The 14,608-nt window shown below is 48.4% G+C and overlaps 1 protein-coding gene across 4 annotated transcripts in view; it reads right to left on the bottom strand.

Moving 5' to 3' along the window:
• SLA2 (Src like adaptor 2) overlaps positions 1 to 13,080 on the bottom strand; it is a 31,645-nt gene extending 18,565 nt beyond the window's left edge. The window contains exons 1-5 of one of the 4 annotated variants that reach the window (XM_015077142.3): positions 11,381 to 13,080; positions 8,193 to 8,326; positions 3,811 to 3,910; positions 3,366 to 3,452; positions 1,203 to 1,306 (exon numbers count right to left, since the gene is read on the bottom strand). In XM_015077142.3, coding sequence (XP_014932628.1) covers positions 1,203 to 1,306; positions 3,366 to 3,452; positions 3,811 to 3,910; positions 8,193 to 8,283 — 382 coding nt within the window. In that variant the 5' untranslated portion in view covers positions 8,284 to 8,326; positions 11,381 to 13,080. The other 3 variants (XM_027070024.2, XM_053199998.1, XM_053199999.1) reach the window with 3 other exon arrangements.
• Positions 13,081 to 14,608: the final 1,528 nt, after the last annotated feature.

Here is a 14,608-nt window from a genome sequence, read left to right as displayed (position 1 = left end):
AGCAAAGGACCCTGACAACCCATCATGGTTGGTTCAAATTAGGGCAAGCACAGGAGGCCTGTCCTCGCTCCTAAGTATCTCCTCCCTACGCTTCCACTGCACTTGCAGTTTTGCCATTATTGTGACACATGGACCTTTCTTGGGAGTCTGAAGTGAGACGGACCTCAGCTGAGTTTGAATCCCAGCTTCACACTTAGTCATGTCTCTCCAGGCAGATCATTTCTCCTCTCTAAGCCTCACTTTCCTCATCTATAAAATGGGGACAGTGGAAATACAATCCCCCACAGGGTAGTTTGAAGGCACAAAAAGGTCTAACATAAACGTCAGCACAGCCACTCTTTCAACATCCCTCTCTGCCCTCACTGTAAGGGTCTCAGGACAGCACCTCAGAGGGAGGCAGGGCATCAGAGACAGGCTCTATCAACTTTGTGTCTTGTTTGCAAAGGTTCTGAATCTGAAATGGGAGAAGTCCCATATGAATGTGCAATGTGACATGTCCCTACCCCTCTTTGGGCCTCTGTTTCCTCATCTAACCCCATCTATACGGCAGAAAGAAGAAGATCAAGAGCTGACTTCTTTTTATTTTTTTTAATGTTTATTTATTGTTGAGAGAGACAGACAGACAGAAGGTGAGCAGGGACAGGGGAGGGACAGAGAGAGTGGGAGACACAGAACTCGAAGCGGGCTCCAGGTTCTGCACTACCAGCACAGAGCCTGATGTGGGGCTCAAACTCACAAGCTGTGAGATCATGACCTGAGCCGAAGTCGGACACTTAACTGACTGAGCCACCCAGGAGCCCCAAGAGCTGACTTCCAATGAGTTTTCTAGTTCTGACTGATGGTGAACCAAAGTACAGAGACCTTGTGAACTTGACAACTTTTTGCCAAGAGATCAGAATTGTGTTGTGTTTTGGGGAGGAAGGAATCATTGCTGGTCAGGGCAGGGAAATCATGTGACTGTACTCTGTTACAAGACCCAGTTGCCAAAGTGTAGGTTGAGCCCGGATCCCCACTGTGGACCATTCACACCCACTTTTATAAATGGGCTCTTGTGGCAGCAACCTGGTGTCAGTCAGCCAGACTGCCCAACTCCAAAGCCAGGTACTATAGCCCTTCACATCCAGCCTTCTACTTCTATCCCCAAGTCACCTCACACTTGACTCTCAGCATTCAAAGGACAAGCCAGGACTGAGCTTACCCACCTCTCCTGGTTTGGCTCTCCCGGATGAGGAAGGCCCCTCCGGGGTTTCCAGGCAGCAACAGCAGTTCCTCAGCTTTCTCCCGGCTCAGGCCCTCATACAGCCACCTGGGGGAGGGACAGAGAGAAGTCACCCTGGAGTGGGGATGGGCCAAGGCTCTACTCCACCCCTCCTCCATCTCTGGACCTCAGAGTTCCAACTGTACATGGTCTCCAAGGGCTCCCCAGCTTTGCCTTAGTCCTGGCTCCAGACGCCTCAGAGGATAACCTCATGGGGTCAGTCCCAGGTTTTTCTACCTGGAGACCTCATTTCCAAGTCGTTGGGGCTAGGGGCAGGTGAGGTGATCACAGACTCTCTCCTATCACTGCCCAGCTCCTCCAGTACCCCTATGCTAGCCACTCACCTTTCCAAGCCTTTACCTTTCCAATAATTGCCGGTTTTATTTTGTTGTGTTTTTTTTTTTAATTTTTTTTTAACCTTTATTTATTTTTGAGACAGAGAGAGACAGAGCATGAACGGGGGAGGGTCAGAGAGAGAGGGAGACACAGAATCTGAAATAGGCTCCAGGCTCTGAGCTGTCAGCACAGAGCCCAACACGGGGCTCGAACTCACGGACCTTGAGATCACGACCTGAGCCGAAGTCAGACACTTAACCGACTGAACCACCCAGGCACCCCTTGTTTTTAATTTTAGTAAGTATTTTATTTGAATGTTTTAAAGTTTAACTTTGTAGTCAAAAAGGCATGTGAGTGAACATGTATTCATTATCAGTGAAATCTAACTCCCACTGGAGCTTATTGTGGGTAGAAATGCTGGAACTAGAATGTTCAAGACATTCTAAAATCTTGGGAAAAATCATGCGGCCTATCAATCATCATATGTGCCTCCCAAAGCACAGATCTTCATAACCTACTCCTCAGTGCCTCTTTCACTGCTGGATTGTTGATTACTCTGGTCCTCTGTTTTCCTTTCTCCTTTCACTTAATCCTTCACCTATATGTTCATGAAGGACTTAACCACAGTGGAAAGTTTGGTGGTTTTGCAGGAATTTTTTTGGCTTACTAGTCCATCAGCCTTCTAATGTCCCCAGAGCCATGCCCTATGGTCCCTGGGAAAACCTTCAGAAGCCAACTCAATGGAAATGGCTGCCTCCCTGTCATCGTGTGAAATTCCACAGTCAAAGCCAAAGTCAGAGTTGAGTCAATTCCAAGTAAATAAATCAGAGAAGCCATGACTTGCTTGGTGCCAGCAATAAACAGCCTAGTTTTATAGTAAATAAAACAAGCCATTCATGTGACTTACAAACACTGGAAAGTAGATGGAAAGGCAAGGGAAGGGGACTCTGGGAGGTGGTCAGTGTTTCCTTGGCTGAAACTTCAGTACCACACTGGAGATGCAAAATCTCTTGCCAGCAGGGCCAGGCTATTAGGAAAAACGTGGGCAAGACGGGTTTCACCTGGATGCCGACAACCTCTGTGTGTTTATTCTACAAGATGTCCACAGGTCTCAGGATCCCTGCACTACTCTCATCAGAGCCAGATATCCCCATGAGCCTCAGAAAAGGAAGGCCATCCAGTGCCAGAGCTGTATTTTCTCTCAGAAGAGTGGCTGTCACACACAGTGTACTTGTATGACTCCATATTATGCAGGTAGATCCCACCCAAAGGCAGTTCACTTCCTTTCTCTCTCACGACACAGAATTTGCTCTGGAGTCAGTTTCTTTTGTCACTCACTCTCGGAGAGCAGTGGCCCACACTTTGTAAGAGACCCTGCATCCCCCATGTCCTGCCTTCCCTCGAGGCACCTCTTAGAAAGACAGGCTTGTTAAGTTGTGGGGCACCACCCCTCCATTTTCTTGCCTCAGGACATTTAGGACACATATTCAAGGCTACTCCCTTTCAGCATTCACCTTCACTGAACTCCTGGCCACCCTCCAAAGCCCAGAAGACATCTCTATGGGGCCTTTCTGAGCCCCCTCCTCCGGGCTCCCAAGTCTCACAGGCTGACCTGAGATGGCTAGCTGTTCACTCTTCTTGAGGGCAGGGCCCAGGCCTGATTCTCCCCTCGCCCCAGTTTTGCTCAGCATAGGACTGGCCATAAAGGATATGCTTGTGGGAAGAGAAAGCAGGAAGTTCCCTTAAGTCAGGGCCTGGGGTGTGAACTCACCCATGGGAGATTTTGGCCACGTGGATGCTGGGGATGTTATATTCTATGCCTGAAACTTCTGACACCACCGTCGACCAGTCTCCATCTCTGGAGAGAGAAAGGAGGGGAACTGCTCATTTAGGATTCATGAGGACCCACCAGGCTGGCTCCTGTGGCTGGCCACCTATCCCACCTGTGATTCCCAGGTTTCCTTGTACCACCCAGTGCTGGTACCTCCTGGGCAATAGATGGCAGGATTCAGGGCCCCCTGCAAGGCCCTGCCCACCTACTGTTTCTTCCTGCAGGTGTGTCAAGCTTCCTGAAATCATTAGGGCCATATGTGAGCTCAGCACCAAAGGCCATGCTCTTTTCTTCTGGAGGGAAGGGCCCCTTCTCCCAATAGTGTATCTTCAGGTGTCAGGGAGAGAAAGCAGAGCACCCCATCCTTCCCCGCAGGAGGACTTACTCAGAGATGATGGTCAACGGCTCCCCCAGTCTCAGCGACAGCTCTGTGTGCTCGCCTACCGGGAAACTGCTCAGGGCCACAGCTGTGGCCCTGTTTCTCTCTGCATAGAGGGACAGAGACGGTCACCTTTTCGGCTAGTCCTCCCTCCACATGTGAAGTCTAGTGGAGTCCGGGCTTCCACAATCAACTCCTTCATGGGCACCCTGGGGATCATGCCTGCTGGGATTCCAAGAGGGTCACCCTGGAATCTGAAGCTTTTTCAGTGGGCCTCTGCAGAGCCCTAGGAATGCCCAGACATCTTTTGCAGTCACCTCAGGGAATAGGTTAGTGTGTCAAGAGGAGTGGGGCCCCTGGTTATAATCCTCTTTTATATGGAGATCTTCAAGAAGATTTTGATAAAAGGATTCCCCTGCTCAGCAAACTTAAAAACTACAGCTCTAATCAGGTTATCAGCACAGATCTCTGAGCTCAGTTTCTACAAGTTCTAATGACATGGGCACTGGATGGACTAACTTTGAGGGGTGAAGTCCAGGGTGAGCATAGGAGGAGGAGGGCTCCTGGAGGAGCCAATGAAATCACAGATGTGGACAGGCTTTGTAACTCCACAATGCCATGCGTGTGGGGAGCATGGCTCTCCCATGGTCTTTGTCCAAAATGACAGGTGTAGGTCTGTGCTGCCGAGAAAACTTGGGGTCCCAGGGGCCCACTATACCAGGCCTGGCCCAGAGTAAACACTCAGCAAGTGTATGTGGCCCAGTCAAGCATCCTGGCCACATGCCTGCCATCCCTTACTGAGTGGCTGCTGAGTGTCAGGATCTGACTGGGTGCTGCACGCATCACCTCAGCCCTCACAAGCTCCGGGTAGTCCTCTCTGGTCAGCCCCATTGCTCAGCAAGGCAACTGAGATGAGGTAGGGTACTGTGCCAGGAGTAGCTTCTATGGCATTCCCTGTCCCTCTTCCCATGGGGCACTGTTGGGTTGGGTGACCACTGTGGCTTACTCATGGGCCCAAGTTGGGGGGACTTGGCTGGACAGCTGTAGCACCTCACCAAAAAAGTCCAGACTCTCTGGGACACTGACATTGAGAGAGGAAGCCATGGAGCCAGAGGATGCTAAGCCTCCCCTTACCCCTGCCCCATCACACCAGGACTGGTCCCAAAGACACGGTGGTCATGAGGCCCAACTTTGAGGTTGGATGGTAGGTGGCAAGCAGCTCCCTCAGCACAGGATGTTCATCCTTCGTCCGCCTCAGGGATCAGCCTGCCCATTCTAACTAGACCTCCTGATATCTGTCTGGGCCTTCTCATCCTGAAAACCCTGCCCTCCACAGGCTGCTGAGAGCCACTTCACCCACATCCAGTGTCCCTCCCTCTCCTTCCTCCTTATCCCAGTTCATCAGGGGTCTCTGAAACAAAGGGAAAAGAGAGACAGACTTGTTAGCACATCAGTGCATCAAGCTATGAAAAGCAATCAAGGTCAGCAAGAAAAGTTTATCTGTCTCATAGATGCTCCTGAAGGATCCAAGGCCTCAGCAGGCTCTATGAAGCCTTCTAGACAGATGCCCCAGGAGATGGGGAAGGGAGAGCAGATGAACAGACAAGGACCCAGGGGATGGGTGGGGCAGACCCAGATTTGGACACTGTGTGATATGAGGGCCTAGGCTCCAGGTGGACATGGGAAGAATGACACGGCATTCCCAGAAAGGGACCTGGTTCCTACATGTCCTCCCAGACACATGTGCTGATCTACATGGTGACCACAGAATGGAGCTCCTCAGAGCTGTCTATATAGCACAGGGCCTGGCCATCACATGGTGCAGGGAAATGCCTGATGCCTGAAAATGCCTGATGCCCAGATAAACAATGCAAGCAAGTCTTGTGGAGGGCATCCTTCAACAAGATGGCCTGGAAGGACCCCTTTGCCTCCTGGAAGCCCTGGAATTGCACCCCTACTTGTTACTGAGCTGCATATGCTTGCTGTCCCACTCACTGACCATCCTCCTGGACAACTTGCCTTCATCCTTCACTCCCTGGATAAAATGTCCCTTCTTGGTGAAGTCTTTGTGATGAGTCCCTCAGCACACACTTTCAATAAGAACCCCTTAAAACACACTGTCACCAAAATATAACAACTGCAACTGACTATTGGTTTAGCTCCTGTCTCTGGGACTTGACTGTCTCTGAAGGCAGGGGCTGTGCCTATCTTGTCCATTCTATGTCCCTTGGCCCCGGCACAAGGCCTGGCATGTGGTACAGCCTTGGTAGATTTTGAACAGATGCAAGACTGATGGACAAATGACTCATGGAAGGGGCTGCCCCAAATCTGTCCTCTTGCTGGGACCAGGGGTTGACCTACCAAGAGAGAGGCCCACCCTTCCCCCTGGAGACCCTGTCAGAGAGAGGAACACAGTTCCCCTCGGGTCTCACAGGCAGGGAGAACCCCCAGAGCACCTGCCGGAGGTCAGCCCCCTCAGCAGCCTGGCCATGACTCAGAGCAGCATTGGGGCCGTGGCCTGTGGCTAGATTCAGAGGAAACGAGGGGGAGGTCTGTGTGGTTTCCAGGTCTCTTCCTGCTCAGCCTGGTGGGCCCCAGGCTCTTTGTGCAGACTGAGTGGCTACAAAGAGGCAGCTGCCTCCCCAACAGAACTACAGAGCCCAGGGCATTAATGCCTGTGGGAGGCTGGCATTAGGAAGATGAGGATATTAGGGGCAGGGCTGAGGAGGGGAAAGAGGCCTCAGCTATTGCAGGGGAATTTTCAGATTGGGGATAGCTTCTGCCCAGACATCCAGGTATTTGGCTCCGCAGTCTCCTAGTTCTGTTTAAGTGTGTGCCCATGTCAGTCCTCCTAAAAGTGCTGCTTGGTTTAGAGTAATTTGTTATCTGTGATGATCAATTTTATGTGTCAATGTGGCTGGCCCACAGTACCCTGATATTTGGTCAAACACCAGTCTAGAAGTCTACATGTTGCTGTGAAGATAACAATTTTTTGTTTGTTTGTTTGTTTGTTTTGTTTGTTTAGAGAGAGCAAGAGAATGTTTGTGAGTCGGGGAGAGAGGCAGAGTGAGAGAGAGAGAATCTTAAGCAGGTTCCATGCTCAGTACAGAGCCTGGAGTCCAATGTAGAGCTCAATCCCATGACTCTGGGATCATGACCTGAGCCAAAATCAAGAGTCAGATGCTTAACCAACTGATCCACCCAGGTGCCCTGAGATAACAATTGAAATCAGTGGACTTTGAATAAAGTAGATTACTCTCCATAATGTGGGTGGTCCTCATCCAGTCAGTTGAAGATCTTAAAACAAAAAGACTGAGGTTCTGAACGCAAGAGGGAATTCTGCCCCCAGACTTGACTGCAATCTTAACTCTTCCCTGGGCCTCTAGCCTGTCAGCCTATCTGGCAGAATTCAGACTTGCCAGCCCCCACAATTGCATGAACCAATTTCTTAAAATAAATTCTGTGTCCACACACACACACACCCACATACACAAACCCTATTGGTTCTGTTTCTCTGGAGAACCCTGATGAATACACCATCAAAACCCCAAATCAGGATGTGATTCGAGAAACTATTTGTGGGTTGTTTGGGGGAACAAGAAACAAACTGGGGCTATAGTTTTGATACCAAAATATTAGAATTTCTAGGATATTTTGATTGTCCTAAAAATGGGCATTTTCAGTCAGGACTATCTTAAAAATCATAGTTGTAGGTTCAGCGTATGCATTATATGTCCCAGTTTCTTCCAATTACCATGCCTTTAATTTTGTTCCAAATATTGTACAGGCTAAGAAGAGACACTTTGCAGCAATGATGTCCAATAGAACTTTCTGTGATGATGGAAGTGTTATAAAACTGTGGTGTCCAACAGGTAAACACTAGCTACATATGGCAACTGAGCACTTGAAATGTGGCTGATGTGACTGAGGAGCTACATATTTAATTTCATTTTAATTAATCTTACTTTGAATTTAAATAGCTGCACATGGCTAGGGGCTATTATACCGGAAAGTACAGCTTTGGAGAGCTACAGAAGTGGAGCTGGTCTTAGATTTGGTCTTGGAATTAGCAGCTCAATTTCCTAATAAACTGGTTGAAGAGTAGGGAAGCCTTGGGAGACACCTGGGGGACTAATATGCTCTCTTGGTTAGCACCTGTTACTCACATTTTCTAGTTTATCTAGTCGTTTAATGTTCTGACTGCTGAAATGTAAGCTTCCCCAGAGCAGGGACACTGCCTGTACGGTTCACAAAGAAGGGCCTGGTATACAGCAGGCACTCACTGACACCTGAAGTCAGGCTGGAGTGGCTGGTCAGGAAAGCCCACAGAGGCAGTGGTGTCTGGGGCTGTGCAACCTTACCGTGTGTGGGAAGGGCCCACAGCCTACCTGCTTGCGTGGGCACAGGGCCTGGGCCTTGCACAGAGGGGCTTGAACTTGGGCTTGGCTGGGTTTTCCCTCTGCTGGGCTGTCCTCCCATCGTTCCTCAGCAGACCACTCAGAAGCACAGGGTCAAGGGAAATCTGAAAGAGATACTGTGATGGACACAGAGGCCCCGGATACCCAGACACCCTTTCCCTTCCCAGTTCAGCCCTGCTGGCAAAAGGGAATGCCCCTCCCAGCAGGACCAGACTCCAGCCCCTCCACCAGACTCAGGAGGCTCTCTGCAACTAGACCATTTTCTCTGGCAGGACTACCTTTTCTACACTGCAGCCATACTCTACTCTTTTTTTTCTGGGCTTTTGCCTATGTGGCCCACTGGTTGGAATGTCCTTTTCCCTCTTGGGGCCTGTCTGGATCTCACCCTTCCGTGGCAAGATTTCCCTGAATCCCCCAGCCCTCAGCAATTATTCCTATGACAGGCCTACTCTGAACCATTTCTTGATGTGGGATCACATTCTGCCACTGGGTGGCAGGGCACAATGACAGGACCCATGGCTAGGGTTAGAGGTGGGCAAGGGTGGGGATCCAAGGAGGCTTGGGAACTCATGTCACAACAAGCTACGGTGACACTGAGCACAGTTATTAGTGCTCAGTGTCACTGTTTTGCACAGGGCAAAGTAAGATGACTAGGAGACTGCATGCCATAGCGATGACTTATAAGGCTTTGGAGGGATTGGCTGTTGAGCCACTTCCCTGCTTTTTGCCTCCATCTGAAAAATGGGGATAACAATACCCAACATCCGGGTCCAAGAGATAAGGCATGAGAAAAGCTTGGCCAGGGCCGTTTCATTTATTGTGTCCTGAATGTCACTTCACCAGAGGCCACTCTCTCTGTCGACTCCCTGTTGTGCTCCTCAAGTTGTTGTTTGTTGTTGTTTTAAGATTTTATTTTTTAAGTAATCTCCACACCCAATGTGGGGCTCAAACTTACAATCCTGAGATCAAGAGTTGCATGCTCCGCTGACTGAGGCAGCCAGGTGCCCCCTTCCCAAGTTTTAATTATTCATTTATTAGTGTTTACTTGTTTAATTTGCCATTATTCTATGGCACAATGAGTACAAAGATCTCTTTTTGCCTATTTCCTCAACATTTCATGAGACATTTGGCCCATAAAAGGCACTCAACACACACTAGCTAAATGGACCAAAGTGATTATTAGCTCTTTGGACAAGTGTCTTATCCTTAGAATAATTTTTCTTAATGTTTATTTTTGAGAGAGAGAGAGAGAGAGAGAGAGCGAGCACAAGTGGAGGAGGGGCAGAGAGAGAGAAGAGACACAGAATCCTAAGCTGGCTCCAGGCTCTGGGCTGTTAGCACAGAGCCCAACACAAGGCTCAAACTCATGAACCGTGAGATCATGACCTGAGCCAAAGTCGGACATTTAACCGATTGAGTCACCCAGGCGTCCCTAGAATCATTTTAATTCCCAGGTTTCTAAGGTAATGCTAATTTTTTCAAAAACTTTATTAAAGTAATTCAGGGAGGTAGTTTCATTCTTTCAGATGGTTCCATCCTTTTCAGTAGAGACAAGGAATAATTATACCAGTTTGGTTCTCTGGAGGAGATCACAGAATGGCACAGTGACATAGCACTGGCCTTGCCTTTGAACCCTTCACCATGCCTGATTAAGTATGGGTTTCTGTCATCATCATGGAGAGTTCAGTACTCATGAGGATGGAGCTCTTTAATAGAAAATAGGCCCATCTTCAGGAAATGGCTTCCAGCACCTACTTCCTGCTCAGACTTTGGGATCCTGAAGCTGTGACAGCCTGAAATGGGCTCTAATGCCCTCACTGCTACAGCTCCTCTTCACATCAGGGTTTGAACATTCTTGTTGCTCACCAGCCTTTCCCTTCCCCTTGGGTATCAGATACAAGCTCTATGCTTAACTGTGCAGACACAAGTCCAGAAAAATCTCAGAGAGAAATCTTTCCTGGGTAGCATGAGTGACTAATTCAGACCAACCAGGTTCCATTTGTGACCTTGAGCAAAGCACATAACCTCTGTCTCATCTTTGAATCAGGGATAGTACCAACTATAGTACCAACTAGGTTGTGGGGAGAAGTCGGGGAGCCTGGTATAGAGTGCTCAGTAAAGGTTAGTTTCCTTTTCCCTCCTTCAACAAGACAAAGTCACCATAGTCACCAACTTTACTAAACCCAGAGACTTCTTTCTGCAGCAAGTGGAGCTGGGGGAGGGACCCAAGAGAGGTAGGAGAGCCACAGTGAGGCTGGAAGCTCCCCAGACCTCTGCCAGCTCCCCTCACCTGGCCTGGTCAGGGCCAGGGCACTTCCTGGGGGCAAATGAAGACCACGGGGTGTGCAGGCCTAGAAGGAGGAGATGTTGGCCAAAACTTTAGAGAGAATCTAATTATTAATTGCACAAGTCTTTGAAAAATTAACTACGTGCAAGGCATTTTCTAGGGGGCCCAGGCCAGTGGGTGGAAGGAAAACAGTAAAGGCTGCTGAGATCAGCACACTGCCTACAGTTGTTTTTTGATCTTCTCACTTGATCATTTGAGAGGTCGGCAGCTTTGAAACCCATTCACGTACAGTGATCAGGGCTCAGAGAGAACAACCTCGTGTTCACTCTCATGTAGCTGGTTAGTGCAGAGCCTGGGTCTATAATCCACATCTTTGTTTTTGTGCTTCTGGAGATAATTTCTCAGCGGCAGAGGTTAAGAGTGATGAATTTGATTAAGCTAAAGGGAGACCTCTCTCTCTCTCAGCTGAGAAGTATCACCCTTTTGAGAGGAGTTGTAGACTTTATAGCCTTCAAAGATTATAATCCAGACTCCTCTCATTCACTGACGTTGAAAGGCTGTAGCCACAGGGGGGTCCAAAATCATACAGCAAATTGGTGACTGAGATGGGACCAGAAGAGACATGAAGACAAGCTGGAGGAAATAATGTAATGCTTTGGGGGCAGGGGAGGCCAAAGGCCTGGGTTCCTTTGGGGACCCTCAAAACCACCCCCTTACATCCTCAACAGAACCACTTCTTTTCCTGGAACTCCTTCCCCCACTGTAAAGCTCACTCCCAGCCTCTGGGGGGACCATCCTTCCTCATAGTCCTGAGACCATACTTACATACTTACAAACATACCAAGCTTACATACCAAGCAAACATACTTACTGGTCTCCAGTCATCAAAGCTTGGGGCCAGGGCTCAGCTTAGATGCATGCTTTGACTGGAGAGGATAGGGCTTTGGAGGGCCCTTCTGGACATCTTCCAAAGTCCTTAGTCCTAGGGCACCCAGAATCCTCTCAGCTTGGGAGTGTCTTCAGAGAGATGCTCTTGGTATCGTTGTGGGTAGCTCTGCATCTGCAGTGCTCAGCAGTTTGTACACCTGGGATGAGAAAGGAGACTCATGCTCCTTAGAGACCCCCAACTGGGCAGCCCTCCCAAGCACAGCTAGGCCAGGGAAGAAGGCTCGGGGCTCTTTGAGCTCTATCATAGGGTCTTTGGGGCTCCCAGCTCACATCTGCAGGCTCTGTGGTTCTCACAACCACCCATTTCCTCTGACGGCATCACAGACCATCAAGGAGCCACCTTCCCCAAGTTCCTGTTTCTAAAGGAGAAGCAGCTGCCTTGTCATCCTAGAGGGAGAGGTTTTTCTCTGGCTTTGTGGCTTGGTCTTGCCTGAGGAACATGGAACTGAGGTAAGTGAGGAGTTTCCCATGCTTACCGGACCATTATAATCACCTGAGTCTCTCGCTGGTATCAGATTCCTGGGATCCCCCATCTTCTGTGTCCAAGTCACCAGAGGAAAGCCAAGGAATCTGAATTTTATACACTCCCAAGAGATTCCCTTGACTGGCTTTGGGGGAAACACTGCCTTGGAGTGATGTGTCCTAATCTTTAATGTGTATTGGTATTCCTTGGGGATCTTGTTAAATATTTATTTTTGAGAGGGAGGGAGGGAGTGAGAGGGACAGAGAGGGAGGGAGAGGAGAGAGAGGGAGCAGATACACTACTGGGGGAGGGGCAGAGAGGAAGATCATGAAGTGAGCTGAACTCAGAAGTTTAACCGACTGAGCCACCCAGGCTCTCCTTTGGGGATCTTATTAAATAGCAGATTCTAGTTTGGTGGGTCTGGGGTGGGACCTAAGATTCTGTACTGCTAACAACTCCCAGGCAATACCCCACAATGCTGGTCCATGAACCACTTCGGGCAATAAGACCAAGACAGTGGTTCTCTCTAAGTGTGGTCCCAGGCCAACAGCCTCAGCATCATCTGGGAGTTTGTTAGACATAAAAATTCTTGGGCCCCATCTCAGATCTGCTAAATCAGAAACTCCATAGTGGGGCCAGCAAATTGCTTTCCACAAGCCCTCCAGGTGTTCTAATACACAGCCCAAGCTTGAGAATCACTCAGCTAGGATAAAGAATTTTAAAAATCTTTTAACTTGTTTTATTTTTTATTTTTTGTTTAAATTTACATCCAAATTAGTTAGCATATAGTACAACAATGATTTCAGGAGTAGATTCCTTAGTGCCCCTTACCCATTTAGCCCATCCCCCCTCCCACAACCCGTCCTGTAACCCTCAGTCTGTAATACTCCATTGTACATATATACCACATCTTCTTTATCCATTCATCCATCGATAGACATTTGCGTTCTTTCCATACTTTGGCTACTATTGACAGTGCTGCTATAAACATTGGGGTGCATATGCCCCTTCGAAACAGCACACCTGTATCCCTTGGATAAATGCCTAGTAGTGCAATTGCTGGGTCGTAGGGTAGTTCTATTTTTAGTTTTTTGAAGAACCTCCATACTGTTTTCCAGAGTGGCTGCACCAGCATTCCCAAAAAATCTTTTTAATGTTTATTTTTGAGAGAGAGCATGTGCGAGCGGGGGGGGGGGGGGGGGGGGGGAGGGCAGAAAGAAGGAGACAGAAACAGCCCGATGCAGGGCTTGAACTAAAGAACCATGAGATTATGACCTGAGCTGAATGAAGTCAGACAAACATCTGAGCCACCCAGGCGCCCCAGGATAAGGAATTTGATAGAATTGTCTTTGTTACCTCATTCATTAAAATTTAAATAAAATCCTCATCTCATTAAAGTCTAAATAACCACACCTATGGCTGCCTTTCCATTAGGGGGCTTAGTATTCCTGGAGACATCGCTTTTTAACACAAAATGGCACTGAAATAGCTCCTGACTATAGCTCAGACCATAGTCTTTTCTAGGGCCCTGCCAGCCTAAGAACACATTCCAGCTCAGGTTTTTTCTCCCAGGGAAGGTTGGTTTGAGATTTAACTCCACGGGCACTTGGTGTAAAGAGCTGAAAGGAGCCAGAGTGGAGGCACATCCTGTGTAAGATCATTCTAATTAGAATATTAGAATGGGTGATGGCCAAAGAATGTGGCCTGTGGCAGGGAGGGAAGTGAGCACAGGCCCACCCTCCTGCTCTTGTCTGCATACAACTCTGACGTCCACCTTCTTATTTGACAGACTGGCCTCAAGGTTAAATCAAAGGAGGCACCTGAGAATTAGTTTAAAAGCCCGGATCTGCTGTTTATTAGTTTTGTGACCACTTGTAGCACCTCTGGGCCTGTTTCTCATCCATAAAATAGGACTAGCATTTACCTCACCGGACCAATATTATGAAACATATAGATGGTACAAAGGCCCCCAGCCTATGACAGATGCTCAATAAGGCAGAATATGAGGGGCACCTGGATGGCTCAGTCAGCTAAGTGTCTAACTTTGGCTCAGGTCATGATCTCACGATTTGTGAGTTCGAGCCCTGCATTGGGCTCTCTGCTGTCAGCATGGAGCCCACTTAGGATCCTCTGTCCCCCTCTCTCTGTCCCTCCTCCACTCATGCTCTCTCTCTCTCAAAAATAAACATTAAAAAAAAAAAAAGATAATGCCAGAAAGTGATATAATAAAATCTTATTTAAAAAAAGGCTGAATATGAAAATGCATTGATTTTGGAAGAACTGGAAAAATTTTCAGGCTAGGTGACCTCGGCCAAATCACTTAATTCTCCTCACACATTCCTTGTCTATGAAACAGACTTGACCACTTTGCAGGGGTGCTGTAAGAACTGGGTAAGATGATTTACATGGAAGAGCTTTTATATAATCATCTTGGGTAATCTAAGTGGCCATTTCCTTGACTCTCACAAAGCAGGCATCCAAGTGTTTCTGGACTGAACAGGGAGAAAGGAAATGAAAATGATAAGAGAAAAAAGTATGGTATGGACCAATCAGGTGTAGTCAGTTGCAGCCTGACTCCAGTCACAAGGCTAAGGTGGGAAAGCAGGCAGCCATTCATGTCAGGTGTGGCAAGAAGGCCGGAGTGATGTGGGTTTTAAGAGCTGCGACCATCAGACCACCTCCAGCTCA

This window comes from Acinonyx jubatus, chromosome A3, assembly GCF_027475565.1.
Source record: "Acinonyx jubatus isolate Ajub_Pintada_27869175 chromosome A3, VMU_Ajub_asm_v1.0, whole genome shotgun sequence".
Classification (NCBI taxonomy): Eukaryota; Metazoa; Chordata; class Mammalia; order Carnivora; family Felidae; genus Acinonyx; species Acinonyx jubatus.
The sequence above is the reverse complement of the archived record's forward strand: the minus strand, read 5'-3'. Positions and strand labels throughout refer to the sequence as shown.